Source organism: Marmota monax, unplaced genomic scaffold (genome assembly GCF_021218885.2).
Source record: "Marmota monax isolate L192 unplaced genomic scaffold, Marmota_monax_Labrador192_F-V1.1 WCK01_AAM20220418_F8-fsc00059, whole genome shotgun sequence".
Classification (NCBI taxonomy): Eukaryota; Metazoa; Chordata; class Mammalia; order Rodentia; family Sciuridae; genus Marmota; species Marmota monax.
This window is the reverse complement of record NW_026693595.1, coordinates 7,884,584-7,908,391: the sequence shown is the minus strand read 5'-3', so window position 1 is coordinate 7,908,391 and position 23,808 is coordinate 7,884,584. Positions and strand designations below refer to the sequence as shown.

Below are 23,808 nucleotides of genomic sequence, written 5' to 3'. Positions count from 1 at the left end.
AATGTGGTGGAAAATGTGTCATCTTACACAGTGTGGTTGTAAATTGGTCTCACCATTCGGCAAGACAGTTTTGGAGGAGCTATTAAAATTTAAAATGTTCGTTTCTTACACCCCAGTGATTAATTTTCTCTTTAACCACCTTAGAATAGTCATTCCTACCTAGTACCCATCAATTTTTTGCCTGTATTTAGTTGGAACTAATTTAGGACATTATGTCCATTTTTAATTCAGCCACTTTTACTGCTCTGAGCTTAGAATGGCACAGCTGCTATTTCAATAAGCAGACTTAAGAAATAAATGAGAAACAATGAAATTTTAGCAATGGATATTGGTAAAGATCATCACATTCCATTTTCAGTTATATTAGCATGAAAACACACCTTTCTTTAATGGAGCATTATTTTGTAAAAATAGAAACTTATAAATATTCTTTTCACTTTTCTGTTTCTAGAATCTAAACCAGAATCCAAGGACTCTTTTGCCAAAATTCTATGGACTCTATTGCATGCAGTCAGGGGGGATCAACATCAGGATTGTGGTGATGAACAATGTCTTGCCCCGCTCCATGAGGATGCACTTCACCTACGACTTGAAAGGCTCCACCTACAAGCGAAGAGCATCGCGGAAAGAGAGAGAGAAATCCAACCCCACGTTTAAGGATTTAGATTTCCTGCAAGACATGCACGAAGGGTTATATTTTGATACAGAAACGTACAACGCGCTCATGAAGACACTCCAGAGAGACTGCCGGGTAAGGAAGCTCATTGCTGTGATTTCCTTGGAAAAGTCGCCTGTGGTCATGTAACTTTGGGCTGCCACTTACCAAAAGCATAGAAATAGGGAATGTCCATAATGGACATGTGGAATCCCAACTTGCCCAATCCTGGTGCTGATTCCTGCTTCTGATATTGAAGGAAATGGCAGATGATAAGAGAATCACATTGAATCTTTTAACTCACATCTCTGTTGATTTTCATAGTAAGCTAAGTCAGCTTTCTTTGATCAAAATGAAACAAGAAAGCTTTGCTTTATTTTCTTTTCTTCCTCCCCTATGGGAAAGGTAGTTTAACTAGGAACAAATGAAATTTAGGTCTAATGCAGTGACTAGCAAGAAAAGCCATGTACAAATCTTGAATGAAGAGGCAAGCTTAAAGAAAATGTACTCAGTGGGATTAATGGATGGCTTCTTGGAAATCCAGTGTGAATGCAGAACCATGATGTGTGCAGCGTATTTGCTGGCATCCTTTCTGAGGTCTGAATAAGAGGTGTCAGGAATGACACTTGTCAATCAGGGCAAAGACCAATTTCTGCAAGCTTAACCTGAGTGATTGTCAAAAGTAAGGGGGAATTCCCCAGCCTTTAATGCTCTGGGGAAAAAGAAAAAGAGGAAAGACCAAAACCTTGAGAAAGCTTTTCTGACATGGCAAAATTAGGTCAAAGTTCTTTGGGGTGGGGGGGTAGAATTGCAATCCTAGTAGCTTCTGAAGGATGGTTGCCACTTAATTAATAAACCCTCGGAAATATAATTTCCTGGCCCAGATCATTGCTGTGATTTCCTTGGAAAAGTCACCTGTGGTCATGTAACTTTGGGCTGCCACTTACCGAAAGCATAGAAATAGGGAATGTCCATGATGGACATGTGAAATCCATGTGGGAGGACCGTGCAGGCCACTCAGATAAGTGGTACATAGTGGGAGTGGACAGAAACCAAGATGGGGCAGAGTGGGGCCAAGGGCTGACCAAGGCTTTCTGGAGAAGTGATACAATCAACAAGCCTGGCCACTAGGAAATATGGGGTGTATTGGTATGTTTTCCGGGTTGTGGCTTTTTGGGCCTCCCATGAGTCTGGGAATGTGGCCCAGGATGTTGCAGGGGGAGGAGGACACCTCTCTGCCAGACCAAGCTCACACAAAAGCGAGCCAAACTCTCCAACCACCCCATCGAATATAGAGGAGGCTCCCTAAGGACCCCAGTCCTACTGTTTGGGGGTTTTTACTTTCTACCTGTTATAGCATGTATGATAAATACATACATAAACACACAAAAAAATGTGATTTAGAATTGTTTCTTCACTGAAGTTGTTATGCCACAGCTCCTATTATTCAGATACTATTTATTGAAGGCCACAGTGTGCCAGCAGCCCAAGACTGCCTACTGCACATTGCATTCAGTTCTCCCAGCACCCCTTAAAGTCACGCTCCCATTTTCATTGCTGAAGATTCTTAAAAGAGGTTGAGAAACTTGTCTAGTGTTCCCTAGCAAATCAGTGACAGAGTCTACATCTGATTGGGTACCAAGCATGTGCTCTTAGCTGAAGCTTAAAGATTCACTATGTAAATCTTTTTATTATTATTCTGTTTTCAGAAGTCAGAGAGCAACAGTGGGAATCAAGCAAACAAAAAAATGTCCAGCAGAGCCATTTAAATATCTGGGTGATTCATGTTTTTCTTTAAAAACAAAACAACACACACACATACATTTTAATAGAAACTTTCTTTCCTGTGTTTTTTATACCCTTACAGGATATGGGTGAAAAGTGACCCTCAATTCCCCAGAGCTCAGTCCAAGCCTATCCACTTTTAGATTTGCTCTGTGTGTGTGTGTGTGTGTGTGTGTGTCCGTGTCCGTGCGCGCACGCGCGTGCTGTGTGTCTTGCCTCTTTCATACTAAAAGCCTTTTTCTGCTGTCTTCTAATATCACATGATTCCATGGGAGGCAGGGGGTGGGGGAGAGGTCAAATGCAAGAGATAGTGTTTCCTGAGCCCAATACTGAAAGAAGAAGGTTAAACAGGACTTTTCAATCAGTAATGAGACCCTGGAGATTTGCCTGTTTTATTTCTTTGGCACATTTATTGTTCCAAGGAACATAAAGATCAGTGTAGAGGTATCCTGAGGCTAACTCTTTCTCACTGGTTGCATTTGATCTTGTATAAGACATAGCTCATGGAACTTCTTTTAATTGCACATAGCATTTACCTTCAGAATGGCTTTTCTCCCTGTAGTATGGAAATGTGTAAATGCTGAGCTGTCAGGAACCTGACTCCTGTCCCTCATCCTGCTTGTCCATAACCAACCCTCTGTGATCAGGAGTCAGCAGCTGGTTCTGGGAGCAGAGCTGCACTGAGCAACACATGATTCTGCAATGATGGGTCTTACTATTTAATAGTCATGGATCACTTTTCACACCTGATGAATGCTGTGAACTATCTTCCCAGAAAAAAAAAAAATGCCCATCAATACAGTGGTTCATGAAGCATTGGGTTTCATCATCCTTCCTCATGTCTGTCCCCCTTGGGCTGAGATTCCACATCCAGGAGCAGCAGTCATCTCTCTTTTTTCAAGTAATCCTCTGAAGGGCCAACTCCCTGGATGGCTGGAAGAGGGGGTATGGTTTGGGCATTGCCAGAGCATCCCTCCCTCTGATATTGCCCTCACTTTGCAACACTGAGCTGTAGTGAGCTGAGGGATCCAGGGAGACTGGGGCTGCTACTGGCAGCAAACACTGGGAATCTGTGCTGTTAAAATTCCTCTAAGAGCTGGTTGTAGTGGCACACACTTGTAATCCCAGTGGCTTAGGAAACTAAGGAAGGAGGATTGTGAGTTCAAAGCCATCCTCAGCAACTTAGGCTCTAATCAACTCAGTGAGACCCTGAGTTAAATAAATACATAAAGTAAAAGAAATAAAATATATAAAAGGGCTAGGGATATGGCTCAGTGATTAAGTGCCCTTTAGTTCAATCCCTGGTACCCCCTCAAAAAAAAAAAATTCTCTTAAGACTCCAGAAACAAACCAGCCAAGGGAATGCATTACTGTATCAGCATGCCAGCAAGAGAAAGGTGAGCTAGACGTATATCAGGATATAGCCTTTCATTCACTTATCAGACAAGTATTACAATTAGACTACGTGCCAACATGAGGCAAATGACCTCCATGTTTCTGATCAATTGCCTGCAGTGTATTGCATGCAATGACACTATTATATTCTAAGGATCAGAGTAGATAACATCAGAGCTGGATTTTGAAGCATGAGAGGAGTCTCCAGGTAAGCAAAGCAGTAGAGAAGCCTATTTGTAAGAGAGAACAATGTCAGTTGGGCACGAAATAGCCTGACATGTTCTAGGAACTATAGTTCTTTGGTGTTGAAGCAGTTAATAGTTGGGGAGAGAAAAGTGGCTAAATAATGTCAGAAGACCCTTTTTGAGGGTGCTAACATCCTCTTAAGGGCTTAAAAGTAGCAAATCCGAGAATCCCAGACCTTTGGACTCCAGCTTTTCTGTTGTTCCCCAGACAGATACGTTAAGCTTCCTAACCTCTTGCCGACCTCCCCCTGCTTCCTGCCCACCCTCCATCTCAGACCTTGTGATTCCCTGTCCCTTAGCCTGAGAGCTGTCCAGAAGATCCCTCATGACTCACTGAGCCAACTCATGTTCCCTGTTCTCCTTGGACTGCCTCCTGATTCCCGTCAGAGCTGCTGTTTCTAGACTCTGCATCAAAAAGGATTGCTCAGCCTCATCCCGTAGTGAGACCCCTCTACGAGTGCCATCCTCTCCCCACAGCCCCCTGGTGTCTTCACCTGGCTTCTCCAACCCACTGGTGAGCACTGTGTATAAGCCAGCCCTTGTGGTGCTCCATCCCTGGCCAGCTCTCACACATAGCACTAATGCAGAACTACTCCAGAAAACTGATCTTGTTTTTTGCTTGAATGCTGCAGAGCCCAGTTCCCAACAGGCATCAAACAGTGGGATATTTTCAAAGGAAGATTCCTGATCTTGGGTTCTCCCCAATCTCCACTTTGATGCTTCCTAGTCACTGTGCCTGGAGGAAATGGATATAAATAACTGTCCCCTCCACCTGGTCTTCAGACACTTCTATCTGTCTGCTGCTGTGATGGCCATCCACAGTCACAAGTGAACTTGGCTCAGGAGAAAGAGCGGTAACAATGGCAAGTACAAGAGCATCAATGTCCCTTGTCATCACAAACAGGGAGTAGGATTTATCCAAATCATTCCCTGTGATTCCAGACAAGCTGAGATGCACATCCTGTTTGAAAACTGCTCTTCCCAGGTGTTCTGTCATCTTCCCCCAAGCCTCTGCCTCTTCCTGTCTTCCTGACCCAGAGAACATGAGCATTGTGCAGCCAGTTGCCCTAATGAGTGCTCTAAAGGTACCCTTTTCTCCTTCCTCTCCCTCTTTTTCCAATGCAGTAAACCATCATCTCCCATCCGTCTTCTCCTAAATGACTAGTGGACCTGCCCCTCTTCACTGTGTGCATAGCTATTTCCTTTATTGAGACCCTGGTTGTTCATCACCTGGAGTTTTGAGTGGCCTTTTCACTGGTTCTCAGTGTCGTTGCTTTCCAACTCATCCCCACCACTGATGCCAGAGTGACCCTCTGATCAGAAGACAGCCAGCCTCTTGCAATTCCCTGGCCAAGGTTCCCCACTGTCTTCTGGCTAAAGCTCGGGCTTCTTAGCTTGGAACAATAAGATACTTCCTGATCTGGTCCTTGCCACGGTTTCTGATGCTTCCTTCAGCTTCCTTCTTCAGCCTTCTCTCTCCTGGAGCATCGCTATTCTGATCTATTGGCCATTCTCCAAAAGTATGGGCCTTTCTGCATGTTTCACTCTGCTCAACCATTTTCCCCTCTTCTACCGCCCTCACCTACTCATCTCAGAACTACTCGGGTATCTCTTCCTTCATGACCACCATGGTGTGTTCCCCATGCTGCGCATTCTAGTCTTACCTCTTTCGTGAGATTTCGTACACTGTTCTTCTTTCGTAGGCAGATCCCTAAGCCTAAAGATCACACCTCAATCTGTCTTTGTTTACATCTTGGTGCTTAGTAGGTACTTTGTAAATGATTTTTGGAAAATGTATTTGAACAAAGGAATTGTGAGCTGTCTGAGGATAAAGAGACAAGATTGAGTACACCTCCAATAAGTCTGTCTTTGCTGACTTTTGTGTATCTAGCTGTTTTTCAACTCTTGCCTATTTGGAAGGAAGTATTTAGTTTTGCTGTAATGCCTGCCAAATATGGCATTGAGGGTTTAATAAAGCAGCTGATCTCCATTTGATTCACTTGGGATTATCTGAAAAACTGTACTGGCTGTCCTCATATTGAGTCATTTGTTTGGGAAAAAGTGTATTTATATTTCAGTGATTTCCCCATGGAAGCAATATTATAAATGGTCATTAGACGTCATTTAATATTGGCCCCTATCTCCTTTAGGTATATATACTCTCTGTCTAGCAAGACTGTAAATGTCCCATTCCTTGTCCCTTTCTGCCTCTGCAGTTCTTAGCTTACTGTATACACTCAGTACACATTTGATTATGATGAAACTCTTTTGAATTGAAATTTTATTTATTAGTTTTGGAAGAACAATTATGAACTATTTTAGTATTCATTTTTAATTTACTATGGTTATTTCTCCTCTGATATGATTTATCTACAAAAAAAATCTAAAATTCCATATCATTTAATTAAGTTGACAAATCACTACACCCTGTAATATTTTTTGATAACTCTGGGGGAGTGACATGGAGACAAAGTATATTAGTGAGAACTTGTGTTTATAGTCCAAATTTTTCCTAATCCTTCAAGTGGGAGTCATATCAGACAAAGTCTTGATAATTAATGACCTAAATGACTTATTTTACATTTATTATCATTTTTTGTTGAGCAGCAAAGTTATTAATTTTTAAATAGTGTGGAATCAATTTTATTTTTTCACACAAATCATTGTTACCATAAATATTAATAGGTCCTCAGAATTGAATGAAAGCAATGAATGAATACTGGAACTTTTTGCAGCATTCAATTTATAGAACAGATTTCTATCAACTATGGGCATGTTTGCATGAGTTACACTAAGGATTATTTTATATGATCCTCAATTTGTCATTATGGCTTGGGCTTACCCTTCAGCTATACTTTTGTTTAGAGTTAATTTTTGCACTTAATTTAGTTTATTTTTTCCTTTGGTATTTATATTGATTGCCTTCCCAGTTATCCTTGGGAAGGAAAAAGTACTTCATAAATAATAAAAGAGATGTACATCTCTTAGTAATGGTGATGTTTAAACTTAACTTCTTTCTTTTTATCAATAAGAAATTAGATTTTATTCTTAGGCTTCAACCATAAAATGAAAAGGGTACAGGGATATCATTGACTCTATACCTCTGAGATTCTTTACAATAGAAGGTACAGATGAATTCACTATCTTTCAAAGTAGATTTTACAAACACTATAATTCCATGATGTATATGATTTGCTCCACTACTTTGCATTATATTTTGAGTTTTGTTACCTATAATATTATTTATTTTGATAACATAACAGTATTTACATGAAGCACATTTTAAATTGGTGAACAAATTACTAAATAAAACTCACTCATAGAATCAAAGATTGAGCTGGAAGGGATATTAAGAGTTCCCGGGAATGTAGAATGGTGCCGTCCTTTCCCTAGTCTAAGAGATAATGTAACTAGACAAGCCGAGTTTCCCAATGAGGATAGAAATTACAACATTGTCATATTTGGAAGAAATTTTTTTAAGTTATGTCTCTCTCTCTCTCTTTTTTTTTTTTTTTGACATAATTGTAGGTTCATTTGAAAGATGTCATATACCCTTACCCAGCTTCCACCAATGGAAACATCTTATACGACCTTGGCATAGTATTGCAACCCAGAAATTGATTCACATATAAGCTAGTGATGTTTTTCAGATTTCTCAAATTTTGTAAATTTTACATGCACACGTGGGTATTAGAGGGAGGATTCTGTGCAATTAACATATACATGCAGATTAATATAACCACCTCCACCACAGGCAAATGCAGAGTCACTCCTTCTCAAGATCTCCCAGGCTACCCTTTTACAGCCATGGCTACCTCCCTGTTCCATAAACCCTGCCTAACCTTGTGCAAGCACAAATCTATTTTATACTTCTTTAATTTGGCTTTTCAAGAATACTATGCAAATGGAATCATAACATGTAGGACTGTTGAGCTTGGCTTTTTCCACTTGGCCTGATGCCCTTGAGGTGCATCCACATGATTATCTATATCAATAATTTGTTTCTTTTTATTGCTGAATGATATTTCATGATATGAATATGCCACCATTTAATATTTATCTTCTTAAGAACATGTGGGTTTTCTTCTGGTTTTTGAGATTTCATATAAAGCTGCTCTGAACATTGGTGCACAGTTTTTTTGCCAGAATGGCTGCATCATTTTACATTCCCACCAGAGCTGTATGAGTGCCCATTTTGTCCCCATACTTGCCAGCATTTGCTATTCTCATTATTTTTTATTCAGTCATTTTGATCAGTATGTATTGAAGTCTCTTTTGTAAAAGTTGCCTAAGTATAAATTCTCCAGAAAAGCAAAGGATAAAAGTAATGAAAGGGCAATTTTGGGTGTATTGGAAAGAGTAATAAAAGCAAAGCTGAAAAACTTACAGTTAAGTCTAGTGACTGCTATTATGTCCATGGGATTTAATGCAGTTGACCGGAATTCCAAAGAAGAGGCTTAGAGTATGTATTTCTAATAATAAACACTTTTAGCCAGGCACAGTGGCATGCACCTGTAATCCCAGCAATATAGGAGGTTGAGGCAGGAGGATCACAAGTTCAAGACCAGCCTCAGCAACCTTGGCGAGACCCTGTCTCAAAGAATAAAAAGGGTAAAGGAGGTAACTCAGTGATAAAGTGCCCCTGGGCTCAATCCCAATACTCCCTCCCAAAATTAAATAAAATATAAAAATAAGTATTAAAAATAAACATTTCTATGAGACTAAATTCTCATATTACTTCATGTAAATCTATCATGTAGCCATTGGTATTTTTACATTATAATTGCTTGATTTCATATTTAATGTTTGCTACTAAAATCTGCTCTCTTTGAGAACAAGAACTGTGTGGTTTCGTTTTCCCATCCTTTAGCCTGTGTGACAATTCTATTCCACAGTTCTCTTGGTGTCAGTCTTCTGATGAACCCTAGGAGCTAACAATACCAACACTTTTTGAAATGGTGGATCTTACCTAACCAATAAATGCATAAAAGTAGATTTTGATAATAACCTGTACATAATTTGTTATGAAAGAAAACCAAAGTCAATTGTGTCAATGTTATAAATTTTTGTATATTTATTTGATGTAAACTTGTTTGGCTCATTTGGCCAATGTTTGTTAATGGTCAGTAACTTAGTAAATTACAACTGTGCCGACTCCCCAGTCTTCTCATTTAGGTCATGATTGATGTCCCCGTTTAAGACTGGCCACACACCACACTGTTCACTACTCTTGGAATGGACCTGTTCTTTGTCCAGGTTTTTGCCCTTTGCTGCAGGTTAGCTCTGAAACAGGAACAGGAAAAGCAGGAAAGAATCTCCTGCTGGCAGTAACAAAAGAGAATATGATCAGTGTGAGATGTGGCAGAGTGGCTGCAAAAATCAAAATATTCTTTTATGCCTGACTTTCTACTAAGAGATATCTCCATGTGAACCACACAAGTAATTCTCAGTATTTTGCAAAACTACCCATTCTAGTTTTTAGTAGACACAGGTTTCCTCTCACATATAACACATAGATACCTAAGTAGCTTAATAATTGAAACGTACCATATGTAATATGTAATCATCAAATAGATCTATACAGTATAGTGTATGCAGTGCATAATTTCATGGGCACTAAGGACATCTCTCCTAGGCTCAGTTAATGTTTGTTGTGGATTGCTTTGAGCCAGCAGGACTCAACCTTATAGGTAGATTCTCTCATTATAACAACTCTATGAAATGAGTGCCTTGGTTCCCTTTTGACAGATAAAGAAGACTGAGGAGGGGTTGAGTTTGCCCTGGTCTTCAGGGTTCACACTGCTGGATCCAGGGCTCACCTATGTGTGTCTACCTGCAAAGTCCTGTTCCTCCATCCTCTCATTCTCCTTAAGGAGCTCACAGGGGCAATGGGAGACAGTCCACTGAAAGGAAAGCTCTTAAGTCATAACAGATATAGACATCAAAGGCTTGAAGTGCCCGTGACTGGTCTTTCCATCTCTGACAAGAAAACACAGTAGAAGTCAGGAAGAGGCTCTGTCAAAGTAGACACCTTGGTTGGTGCAGAACAGTGAGTTCATGAAATTTGCAACCTATTTCCAGGAGGGACAAAGGAAGGAAAACCATGCCATGACTGAAGAATACAATGTAAAATAAATAATCTAAAGATTAATTTTTTTAAAGGTAATGAAAAGCATAATCAAGCCCATTGACACTGGCCAACTCTTACCAACATGTGTGCCCATGAAATCCTATTAACATAAAAGCATGACTACTTTCTGAGAAATGTGATGGTTACAGTGGGACTGATTGTTTTTTAAATGTGCTAGAGAAGGAGATCAGGAACTAGATGTGTGATATTGAATGCTGTGAGAGCAGCTTTAGGGAATTCTCAGTAACTACAGAAACTGAAGGATTTTCAAGCCAGTAGCGGGGTTTTGCTTATTGGCTTTTTTTTTTTAAACCTTCCCTTCAAATCAACAGAAGCATTATAAAAAATTCTCCAGAAAGATGAAAACAAGAGACTAAAAAAATAAATAAATAAATACAAAAATTCCTTCCTGATCCCTGAGAAGTAAACTCCTTTTCCTTTTCTTCCTGAAAGAAATATTACCTCAAGATTAAGGGCTGAAGTATTTCCTGAGTTTGTTGTCATGGTGGTGGCTGTGGCTATGGTTGTTGTCACGTGTCTAGATAGTTATTTTTTAGTCACTTGTCACCTAGAAATTGAAATATGTGAAAACTCAGGCTAATGGAAGCTGAAGTCTTTGGGCCTATGAAGAGAATGATGCTGTACCGGGTATACAAGTGTTTCCTGCTTTTGTAAGAGAAGAACCTACCAGTCTTTGATTTCGTAGATGGCCCTAAGGGTAGAGGGAAGATCATTGGAGGTCCCAAATGGGAGGTCCACACAGCATCTGAGGGAAGGGAGCTAAGGGAAGGAAATGTCCCCACAGACCACTTCCCCCTCCCTGCAGGGGATCCTGGGAAAGCCAGAGGAGAGCTGTAGGCCAAAGGACAGGGGCCACAGGGGGCTGATGGGAGCAACTCTGGCTTTGAAGATGTATGTGGAAAGGCTTTGAGGTTGTTGCTGTAGATCCAGTGGTGGGTGCCCTCAAAGCCAGTCACAGGGATCATGATAAGAATTAGAACAGTGTTGTCAAAACCTGAACCAAAGGAGTGAAGGGGCAGCAAATCGCAGCCATTTTCAAAAATGGAGTTGAGGTTGCATATCTTGAGAAGAACTTCTAGAATCTGATAAAAGACTGAGTTGCGGAGACTTAGGTGTATTTGAAGTTTTCAGAATGGGGGAAAGATCACAGAGTTGAGCAAATGGCTCAGAAATATGCTTTGTGTGGTATCTTCATTACACAGTTTATTGTGTACTGACAAATGCAACCTTGTCTTCCCCACAAAAGCTTTCAACTTAGGCTACTTACACCAAAGCATAAAATCAGTTTCATCTTGTAGGGCTTTCTTTTATTCATTCAGCCTGCAGTGCCCGTGTACAGAGCACCTACAGAGCTGGCAGAACAGGGCCTGCAAGACTGCCTGGGAAGAGCCAGGGGCTTCCAGAAATATCACCACACACTGGTTTCTGAGAGGCCCTGACCTGCATGTATGGCTCTTCATCCCTGCCAGGACCGGTCAACACTTTTTATATGTCCTTCTCTCCTACAAGTGAGTGTCCCTCTGATCTCACCAGTGTGCTTCCTTCAAAGAAATTCTCAAATTTAGTATTACAAACCAGGAAGTACATCTATCCTCACTTTTGTCCTTTGAAAAACTGCTATAAAGATTGGTGTGTGTGTGTGTGTGTGTGTGTGTGTAAGATCTTTTTAAATGATGGATGACTATTTTCAATGCATATAAGTATGCTTCTATCACATGAAGCTTTTTAAGTGAGGAGGGAAAAGGTCTTGGTACAGGTTAATCCAGCAGAGTCCAGAGTTCTAAATCACACATTAGACTCAGTACAAAATACATTATTGCCAGAACTAGGCTAAGAGCTTAATATTTATTTCATTCTGCTTTACCAGCCAAAATTATGTCTTGTCACAGCCTGTATTTTCTCTTCATTACGTTAGCAAAGAACACTCTGAGCTTTATTGAGGAAATTAGATTAAATTAAAAAGCCAGCATTCAGCTCTAACTAGACTTGCACATATAAGTAATTCTGACGCTGTGCTCTGAAGGGCCTGCTTAGTGAGGAATAGCAGACCCTTAGATTCATTTTTCCCTAAACCACTATTTCCAGGAATGTCTATTTGCATAAAATGTCTGGGATACTATTTTGAATTTTCTTATTTATTGGCTTAACACAAATGTTCTGTGTCAATCATTAATTTCTTGTTCAAGAACTAAACTAATATAAATTAGCTAGAAAAATTACTTGAAGCCATTGAGGTAGCTTCCTGTCAACTCCACTTTCGGTTAACTCTTTAGATCCTCCATCAAAGAATGATCAGTTGAGATGAGTATAAAATGTAGCCAATTTTCTGCTTTTACTACTTCACTTAAGATCCCAGATTACTAATTTTTATTTTCATCTGTGCCATCTCTACCCTAACATCAATAGAGATGGTGGTAAGTTAACTCTTAACAAGAATAGCAATGCACTTCATGTAAGCATTTCAAACAGTATATGAAACTTTATTTTTGAAAAGTTCAAACATATATAAAAGTGAACAGAATATTATAAATAGCACGCACACACACACACACACACACACTTGTGCTGGGCCCAGTTTTAACAATTTGTAACTCAGAAAACTCTGGTTCGTTTTACTGCCTCACTCCCCATGTAATCTGAAGGACATTCCATGTCTCACATCATTTTATTCATACATATCTTAGTAAAATCCCCTTAATGCTAAAGACCCCTTTTTTAAAAACTAAGATGCCAATATCATCCATTTAAAATATTAATAATTCTAACTAATCATCAAATAGTGTTCTAATTTGTAACTGTTTCAGAAAAAAATATTTGGATCAGCATTGAGATAAAGTCTATTTAAGTCCCACTGTCACTCTTAATTTTCGTTTTGAAAATTAATTATTTTGAAGGTATTTATCAGAGAAATGGGGTTGTTTATCTCAGAGTCTGGATTTTGGTAATTACATCTCTGGTTTCATTTATCATTCTCCTCTCTCATCTACTTTTTCTATAAATTGGTTGTTGGGCCCAGAGGTTTGGTCACCTAGAGGTTTGACTTCAGATAAACTGTCTCTTCCCATCAGAAGGCACACAATATCAGAATGCCTTTCTTTATGTGATGTTAGAGATGTTGATAACCAATGACCAGATCCTTAATTCATTGGGAATTATGTCTGATTTATTCTACTGTCTTTCCTATTACCATCCCCCCCTTCCCGTCATTCTGCTTTGTTTAATCCACTGAACTTCTATTCTTCCTGACCCTTGTTTAGTGTCAACATCTGCATATCAGAGAGAACATTCTCTCTTGGGTTTTGTGGGATTGGCTTATTTCACTATCATGATAATCTCCAGTTCCAACCGTTTACCAGAAAAAGTCACAAAGTCATTCTTAAAATAGGGGATTTCTAATTATATTGTTTATTAGCTAGAATGTACAAGAGAGTTTGAAACAAGAGAGTGTCTGACACATAGTAGGCGTACTATAAAATAGTTATGCAGAATTGATTACTTTTTGTAAGAACCCCTGTGATGTAGGAAATTATTAGAAGTCTTGCTGACTTAAGATTCACTTAATAAAGCATCTCCTCTTCTTGTAGAACCATCATCTTTCTTGACTTTGCATAAGGCAAAGTCTAGTCTCGAGCTAGAGATAGCTCGAGTTGCATTGTCTTTACCACTCTTAATATCTTCTGGTGCTGGTACCAGTTTTTAAATGCAGCTGTTTTCAATGACATTTTGGATTCACCCAAGGATTGTCCTTTTTCAGTCTTATGCTAATTTAACTTTGCATTCTTTTTTTAATTAATTTTTTTATTTATGTATGACAGCGAAATGCATTACAATTCTTATTCCACATATAGAAGCACAATTTTTCATATCTCTGGTTGTACAAAGTATATTCACGTCAGTTCGTGTCTTCATACATGTACTTTGGATAATAATGTCCATCACATTCCACCATCATTTCTAACCCCATACCCCCTCCCTTCCCTTCCCTCCCCTCTGCCCTATCTAAAGTTCATCTATTCCTTCCATGCTCCCCCCACCCACCCCAGTCTCCTTATATCAGAGAAAACATTCTGCATTTGTCTTTTTTGGATTGGCTAACTTCACTTAGTATTATCTTCTTTAACTCCATTCGTTTACCTGCAAATGCCATGATTTTATTCTCTTTTATTGATGAGTAATATTCCATTGTGTATATATGCCACATTATTTTTATCCATTTATCTATTGAAGGGCATCTAGGTTGATTGCACAGTTTAGCTATTGTGAATTGTGCTGCTATAAACATTAATGTGGCTGTGTCCCTGTAGTATGCTGTTTTTAAGTCCTTTGAGTATAGACTGAGTAGAGGGATAGCTGGGTCAAATGGTGGTTCCATTCCCAATTTTCCAAGAAATCTCCATTATTGGAAAGCAAAGGAACCAATAACAGGAAAACTGAAAAAGCCCTGGGATGTGTTACAGAATAGATCTTCCATCTTAAAGCCAGCCCCAAGCATTTTGGGGTAGTCAAAGAGTCTGCAGTTGACCAACCTGTAACATGTTGTCCCAGCAGCAGTTTCCCAAAGATAAACATGGTAAACTCTTATTGGAATCAAAGCTCAGCCAAGCTTATAGCAAAACAACTTGCCTTTGATCTGCCATTGGGTTGTGTGCCTATCAAACAGTACATTAAAAGAGTCTGTCAATATTAGCTTGAGTTTTGCCCTTGGCACAGAATGTATACAGCTCCTACAGTGTAAGTAGGTTTGGAAACATTGTGGGCTTTTATCTTTATTTTTTTGACAACACAACACATAATCACAATAAATGTTTTCAGTGCTAAAAAATTTTCACAGGCATTATAACGATGATGCACAAGTATCAACTTCTTATATTTAAGACAGAAGAATGTAGTGGTAGAACTTCTTTGCTGCAGAATATTTTGATTTTTACTTACATTTGCAACATAGCAAATGTGCATTCCTACTATGTTCAGAGCACACAACAGAAAACACAGTGTAAAACTAGCCTTTGGTGAGCCAAGCAGTTTTGTGCGTATCGAAAAAAAAATAACAGATAAAACCTGAGGTAGATTCTTAAATCATGGAGGAACACTGATTATGATCACGTGGTTGGGTTTTCTGAGGGAAGACATATTCCCAACAATTTGTTGACATCATTAATAAAATTTTCATTTAGGTAAGCTAAGTTAGGCTCTAAAAGGGAAAAAAAAAAAAAACAGTGGGAATTAGAAAGATAGTAAGAACCTTCCTGAAGAAATAGCATGAGCAAAATATCAGGGCTTGCATCTTCAGAGCACATTTAGGGATAATTAAAGAATTTCAGTTTGACTAGAGGGGGAAGTATCTCTGGGATGGCAGTAAACAAAGAGATGTTGGTAGGGGCCATAGTAGCAAGGACCTTCAGGGCCAAACAGAGGCATTGGCACAAGAAATGACAAGCTTTAAGAAGGGGGGTTATTGTGAACCTGGTAAAGCAAGGGGGTCAAGAATGGATCTGAAAGGGAAGTTGAAAATGAGTCATTACAGAGAAGAAATGTTTTGATAATAAAAGTTGCAAGACTGAACAACTTAATTAAAGGAAGAGGAATCTGAAATCTACATTAGTAAAAATCATTAGAGTGATTTCAAATGAAAAAGGGAAATGAAGAGAAAGAACTGCTTCAGGGCAAAATAAGGTCCCAATGTGACCCTGGGTGGGAGATTAGGGATATCCAGAAGGCCACTGGGGTGCAGCTAGGGATGAGATCAAACCAAAGATTGCAATTTAGGAATTGTCTCTAGAAAGATGGTAGTTGGAATTTACGTCTGAAAGATTCCCAAATGTATCCACCTCTCCCTCCGACTCCCTGCTGCTCCCACCTCATTCAGGAGTCATCATCTCTTACACTCAGTCTTTCAATGATATTATTGACTTAAAATAGTCCTTGAGAGAGAAAGAAATCTCTCTGACCTTGACAATAAAAAGCACCGCAGTATTCCAACTTCCTTCCAGTTTTATGTAGCTGTGGGAATGATCTCTGATATTTTACTTTATAAGTGAGAAGGTAAAGAAGTGCCCAAGCTAGATGGAAAGGCACCTGTGTTTGCATTGTAACTTACATTTTGAATGGCAAATGCACAGGTACAGAATCTACCAGCAGCTGTGAGGTCAGGCAGACATTCTGGAAATAAATGTGCACCCGAGTGACGAACTGGATCGTCTGCTGTGTCACCAAATGTTGCTCACTCTTGCAGTTTGTGCATGTTAAGTTTTTGGCAGATTTATTAATTCCTTTAATTAAAGAACTGGGAGGATATGAATAATGGAACTATTTTGTTCCTAACTGATGCAAAACTTTAAAACACATAATTAAAAATCTACTCCCAGAATTTTCCATTACAGAAGTTTTAAATTTTGATTTAAAATATATGCATATATATATATATATGTCTTTTTGTTTCATGACATTTTTTGTGGCTGGTGATTTTTGCCTAACCAAACACCTAAGATTTATGATTAACTTTTCACATAATGGGAATAGAATTTCTTTTTTAAGCCTTCCACTCTGAAAGGAGGAACCTTGTCCTCCTAAGAACAATTCAGTTACCTTCCAGGATGCTAACAATCCAATATAAGAGTAAAGAGGAAATGAATCTCTTTTTACAGCCTTTTCTAAGTTTCTCTTGAAGATTTTTAAAATGTACTTTTTTATTTTAATTGGCTATAGTAGTTGTACATATTTATGGAGTATATTGTTTTATTTTGATTCATGTATAGTGATCACATCAGGGTATATAACATCTTTCTCAGACATTTATCATTTCTCTGTTTGGAGCATTCAAAATCCTCTCTACTAGATATTTTGAAATATATAATTAATTGTTGTCAAACAGAGTTAGTTCTTTTACTCATCTATAGAATATTAGAAGTTCTTCCTCCTGTGTCCATTATCCATCCTGTCTCCATCACCTCTCCCTCACACCCTTCGCAGACCCTGGTAACTACTATTCTTCTCCATATGAAGGTTATTCTTTTAAAAAATAATAATAATAAACCCAGAGCCAGATGCAGTGATACACACCTATGATCCAGCTACTTGGGAAATTGAGGCTGGAGGATCCCAAGTTCCAGGCCAGCCTGGGCAACTAGCGAAACCCTCTCTCAAAATAAAATAAAAAGTGCTGGAGGTAGCTCAGTGGTAGAGTGCTTGCCTAGCCTGTATGAAGCCTTGGGTTTTAGTCCCCAGCACTGCACAACAAACCAACCAACCTAGAAAAGTATTTGACAGCTTAAATGATCAGGATCATTTCTTACTCTATGCTGTAGTTACAGTTGGACCACAGCCTGACTTCTTATCACTTATAAAATTGACCTAAGGACAGTAAATGGGACTGCAAATCCAAACCAGTTTATGTTAAATAAATATAAGAAAAATGTCTTATAAAGAAGGCGTTTTAACAAGCAGAATTAATTTGCAGATACTTTGCAGAGAAAAATGAAATAAAAAGATGATGTCAGGATTGTTTTTCAGTCTTCACCACTCCTAGCTAGAGGAAATGATTCCAGGTGCCTGTTAGGAACATCCACAGTGTTGTTACAGTCTAATTAGAATTTGTTTTTGAGGCCAGTTCACTACTTTGGAAAAAAAAAAATCATTTACAAATGAGTACTGTGGGCTATGCAGGGAAACATGGTTGAGTCTTTACCAGATGAAACCAGGAATGTTCTCCATAAAGATTATAAGGCAGTCATTTTAGAGCCATTGACCAGAATTGCAGGGTTGAAGGCCTGTCATTTCCTGTTGAACATCCAGGCGATACTATGGGTAACCACAAACCCAGAAATTTTAGAAAAATCAAAATTGGCCAAAATAACACTGGTAAGAGGCTGTGTCCCTGCCTGCTTGACACTAAACAGTCTTGTTTTCCATGGTCTTGCTGCTTCTAACAGGGCAAGACCCCGCCATGGAGAACTGACTGATCCTCAGGCATTGGGTCAATAGTCAGAGAAGTATTACCTATCACTTCTCCTTCCTCCTCCAATCCTGACTGCACTTCTTAGGTTAGGGAGGCTGCTTCCACATCACTATCAGACCACTGTCAGATCTCTTGGGTTAGAAAATTCCATGTCTCAAACTTCTAAAATAATGAGTTTCTATTCTCATCTCCTCTTGTCTGCCTCCTTTCTCAAAGTACAAACTTAGTAATTTGAAAGATGAAGGGGGACCATTTCATGGTATTGGACACTCACAGCCCCCTCTCAGGTGTCCTCATTAATGGCTAAGATGCCTACCCAAGGAAAACCATCTTTTGAAGACTGTGTACATACATGCAGATATATATATATATATATGTATATATATTACCCAAAGTCTTTGTCAGATACCATCCATGAAGTGACACTGATAGGTCTTTGAGTCCCTAGACCTTATCCCTTCTCTAATATATCATGAATATCTGACCAAAAACAGTTGAGTTTAAGAAGAATGAGAAGCTGGCCAGGCACCGTCAAGCACACCTGTAATCCCAGCAACTCAAGAGACTGAGGCAAAAGGATTGCCAGTTCAAGGTCAGCCTCAGCAACTTAGTAAGACCCTTCCCAAATTAAAAATAAAAAGGGCTGGGATAAAAAGAAAAAAAGAGTTCATTGTAGGGGAGAATTATATACAAAGTAGTAGGAAAAAAATTTATAGAGGAAAACACCCAATATTCAGACACTTTTTCTGAACATTCTTTCTCTACCTAGGAAGGGTTCCCAGTGTCAAAGCACCCTGAACTCTGAAACCATTTTGAAGGACTCTTATCTAGTCCATGTCACCTGTCATTTTTCTTTCAGAGCATTACTATCTTTTTTTTTCTAGATATATTCAATTATTTTTAATTTCTTCACCTCCTCACTCTCTGCCGTTTGGATAATTAAGCATTAAGTCCTATTCTTTGTTGAGATCATATATTTTTAAAAGACTGACTACAGGAAACTAGCAACCTTGAGATACAGGCTTTGAAAAGGAAACCAATAAACTTAGCAAGAGTTAGATTTTTGAGAACAGAATCCAAGCAACCACACATTCCAGCTGAGTCTTCATGCTGAGGAAGTTACAAGCTTGTAGAGACAATTGGCCGTTGGTTTCTCTACTCTAGAGCTTATTAAGAGTGTGAATGCCGGAGTTGACCACTTAGGTCTCTGTCGAATGCTGTGTGTTATTGAGCAAATTGCTTTATTTTTCTATTTTTTTGGTCTCTAGAATAGAGCCAATAATAGTACCCAAATCATAAAGTGGTTATGAGGATTGAATGCAAGTGAAGCACTTAGCACCTGGTGCATGGAAAGTTTTCAATAAATGCTGATAATAAAAAACATTCACGGAGGTTTAAGAAAAGATGTGCTTGCTTTAGATTTGCATAAAAATTTCATCTTGCAGCCACTGTACCAGTCCTTTCTGCGTGTGGCCTAATAATAACCTCAAGTGTTTTTATTGGGATTTTTTTTCCTCCATCAGCCACTCCACGGGAGAGATGCAAGAGCAGTGCATCTACATAGTTAGAGCTCTCTGATTCCATGAAGATGAGGCTTATAAGCCATTTGGGTTAACTAGCTTCTTGGGTCTTTTTCTTCTTCAGGTGCTGGAAAGCTTCAAGATCATGGACTACAGCCTTTTGCTGGGAATCCACATCTTGGACCATTCCCTTAAAGACAAAGAGGAGGAGAACTCACAAAATGTGCCTGATCCAAAGCGGCCTGGGATGCAGAAAGTTCTCTATTCAACAGCCATGGAATCCATCCAAGGTCCAGGGAAATCTGGAGATGGGATCATTGCAGAGAACCCAGACACGTAAGTGCAATCACATGCCCACCCTGATTGTGACAGCCCTGCCCCACTGGGTAATTATAAGTAGTCACATCCCCCCTCAGCACTGAAGCACTTAACACCTGGTACATGGAAATAGATGGCATTCTGAGAATGGATTCCTACTTGGCACTAACATCTGTACAACCAGCCTTCATTTCTCTTCATCAAAGGATAACTAGACAAGTGACAGTGTCCTGGTTGTTGTTGTTCTTTCACCCACAAAATTTCTTTTTTCAGATGTCTGCATTTTCCAAAAATGGTCAAAAATGTTTCTGCTCCCATTTACTACATATTCAAAGTATCAACCATAAGAGGGAAGAATAAACTTTGGATTGAAATACACATATATTTAAGCAAATACAAGATAGGAATGGTGTTCACAATTCCGAGCTCTTTTTATCTGCATGAGGGGATTCTGTTGATCTAGTCCTACACCCTGGCAGATGTGGTCTCTCTCCTCAGCCAGATGTGATGGTAACTGCAGGATTCATTCACATGTGTAAAGTGCATATTGACAATGGAAGCAATTACAACCAAAATAATTATTGAAGTGGTTAACTTTATAAGATGCATGTATTAGCTAAGCAAGGAGACTGAAAAAAATCATTTTCTGAGGTTATAATGGCCTGATTTCTAGAATTCTCCAACAATATCTAAACCATAGGCATATTTTACTTTTATAAAAGAAATTAGTTGTAATCTTTGCTTGTGATTATATCTAAATGTTCAATCATCAGTTAAATTATCCTATATCCATATGGTGAAACACTACATGCTATTAAAAATCACAGTACATTGAATGTAAAGAAATGCTCATCAGCCAGGTGCAGCTTTGGAGGCTGAAATAGGAGAATCGTGAGTTCAAAGCCAGCCTCAGCAACAGTGAAGTGCTAAGCAACTCAGTGAAACCCTGTCTCTAAATAAAATACAAAATAGGGCTGGGAATGTGGCTCAGTGGTCAAGTGCCCCTAAGTTCAGTTCTCCGTACCAAAAAAAAAAAAAAGAAAGAAATATTCATCATTTAGTAAGTGAAAAAGTCAGATTATAAAACATGATAAATTAAATAATCCCCTTTATAGATTAATAAACATACTGCAAAGTATACCAAATATTAATAATTATCTCTTCACTCTATGAGTGGATTTTTAATATATTTTCTATATTCTTTTCTATGTTTTATGGGTTTTTTATTTTTTTCGATGTTGATAGACCTTTATTTTATCCATTTATTTATATGTGGTGCTGAAAATCAAACCCAGTGCCTCACACATGCTAGGCAAACACTCTACCCTTGAGCCACAACTCTAGCGCCTTATATTTTTTAATCTCAACAATAAACATTTTTTTGATCATAAAAAGAGCATTGCATTTTTAAAAAATAATATTTATTATGTTCTAAGAGTTCTTGGCCATGCTTTTAAAAGAGAAATAATTTTTAAATTGGATTCTTCTCATCCAACTTTTCAGAGCTGACAGCTATGATGTTTCTCCATTGTGGGAAAGTACATCATTCTGGATTGCCAGGAAGACCGTTAACTGGATGCAAAAAAATATATATAGATAGATAGATAGATAGATAGATAGATAGATAGATAGATAGATAGATAAAGAATTCTTAAAAGATATTTATTTTCAATCTATTTATTATAAATATTTTTAATTTTTCTAATCTTAAAATATTCAATAAAATATTTTCTCTTTTGTTCTATCAACAGAATGGGAGGCATTCCAGCTAAAAGCCATAAGGGGGAAAAACTACTTTTATTTATGGGCATTATTGACATTCTACAATCATACAGGTGAGACATTTGGGGAAGTGGTCTTTTATTATTTTCAAGTCATCCAAAATGTTTTTGAAAATTCATCAGATATGAGTGGTTCTGCATTTTCATGGTTATTTTTCTATCTGTTCACATGTAGGTTAATGAAGAAGTTAGAACACTCCTGGAAAGCTCTTGTTTATGATGGTGTAAGTAACTGATGTTCCTTGTTAAACTGCGTATATTTTTAGTTCCTCAGAAACTTCTACATGTGTCTAGGAAACTGTGACATTGCGTGTTAAGAGGTAAGGAGCAAAGGTCGTTATAAACTCAGAGTCTTAGACTAATAGATTGGTCCACACTAAAAACAAAGACCACATAAATTCAAATACTATTCATATAGATGACATCCAGCCTAGTGGCTTAGTAGAGGCCAAGAACAAAATGATAGCTGTTTCTGTGGGAAATGCAAAGCTCCCAATTATGAGATAAGGAGGGCAAAAATCTCTTTTCAAAAAGACACTGAGAATAGTAGGGCTGTTGAAATAAGATTCTCAGGAGACCAGGTCACGAGTAGCTTGATCCCTGAATTTGATGGTGGACACCCCTGGACTTGAACTCTGCCATCACCACTTGACCAACCATGTGAGCAAGGCTCACTGCTTGTGATTTGGCCTCTCCTTGGTTTCTCATCATAACAGAGCAATTATGGTAGTACTGGCCTGCTATGAGGATGAAGTAAAATAATCCGTGTGCATATTCAGCCAGAAGCCAAACACTTAATAAGGACACAGGAAGTGAAAATGTTTAAGGTAGTGCAGATTTATATGTGTTATGGATTTACATATTTATATACATGCTGACTGACAGGAAGATGTCATAAGAGTTATGGGTTTTTTTGTTTTGTTTTATTTTGGTGCCAGAGATTAAACCCAGGGGTGCTTAACCACTGAGCAGCATCCTCAACCCAAGAGTTAAGTCTTAATGTAATTAAAGAAAAATTTAAATATCAAAGAGAAAGTAGTCTTCCTCTCTCTCTGGCTCTCTCTCTCTCTCTTATGGGCACTGCACATGCACACACGTGCACACATACACACCCATAGAGACACATCTAGACATTAGATTTGAACTTCCTGCTGCTAACAGACCATTTATTGGCCCTACTTCAGCCTCTCTCAGTTAATAACTTGATATGTCACATCCAAAGAATATATTGGTCAAGGATTCAGTCACACATTTCCTTTTAAGATGCTAGCAGATGCTTTACTTTGAAAGATAAATTATGGATGCTGTTCTTTTCCTTTCTGGAAAAGAACACACATTTTTCAGTTCTGTGGAAGACTGTTAATAACCTTTCAGCATGAGAGATCTGCATTTTGTCCACAGGCTAAGGACTGCCTTATGTCAGGATGCACTTTTAAACTTCAGGCTCACAAATTTGTTTCTAAGAATTAACCCAAGCCTTATCAGATCAAAGATTCCTCCAATGAAAAGGTCAGGGGTAATTTTAATTCTCCTTCCAAATGAGAAAGGTGGGGACTACATCACCTTGAACATGGAAGGGAGAGAGAGAGAAATTCCCCTGGGTTATTCCTCTGCTGTTTTTCTGAGACAAGTGTGGTTACCTGTTTAGTAACCACAAGTGAGATTTCTGATCTCAATGACCTTGTCCTGCATCGGTCAGAGGCTTCTAAGAGACCCCTACCTTTGTCCATTTAAAACGTACCTTCTGGAGGGCGGGAGAAGTGGTGGTGGCGGAGGCAGTAGTGGGGCTGGTGGTGGCCCTAGCTGTGGGACAGGCAGCAGCCGCAGCGGCTTGTTAGATAAGTGGACCACTTTGCCAAGGAGCAGGAAGAACAAAGAAATCGAAAAAGAGACGCTTGGCTGCTCAGAGCCGCGGGCGCTTTGCTCCCATCTGCTTCCTCTTTCGCTTCGCTCCGGGCGGAGAAGCTGAATGTGCAATCAGCAGTGGATTGTAAGTACCCGAGG

General features: G+C 38.9%; 1 protein-coding gene across 3 annotated transcripts in view; it reads left to right on the top strand.

The window, feature by feature from the left end:
- The window catches only part of Pip5k1b (phosphatidylinositol-4-phosphate 5-kinase type 1 beta), a 291,725-nt gene that overhangs the window by 181,005 nt on the left and 86,912 nt on the right, over positions 1-23,808 (top strand). For all 3 annotated transcript variants that reach the window (XM_046459397.2, XM_046459396.2, XM_046459399.2), the window contains 4 exons: positions 452-751; positions 19,830-20,041; positions 21,775-21,858; positions 21,980-22,028. In XM_046459397.2, the coding sequence (XP_046315353.1) occupies positions 452-751; positions 19,830-20,041; positions 21,775-21,858; positions 21,980-22,028 (645 nt within the window). The remainder of the gene's footprint in view (positions 1-451; positions 752-19,829; positions 20,042-21,774; positions 21,859-21,979; positions 22,029-23,808) is intronic.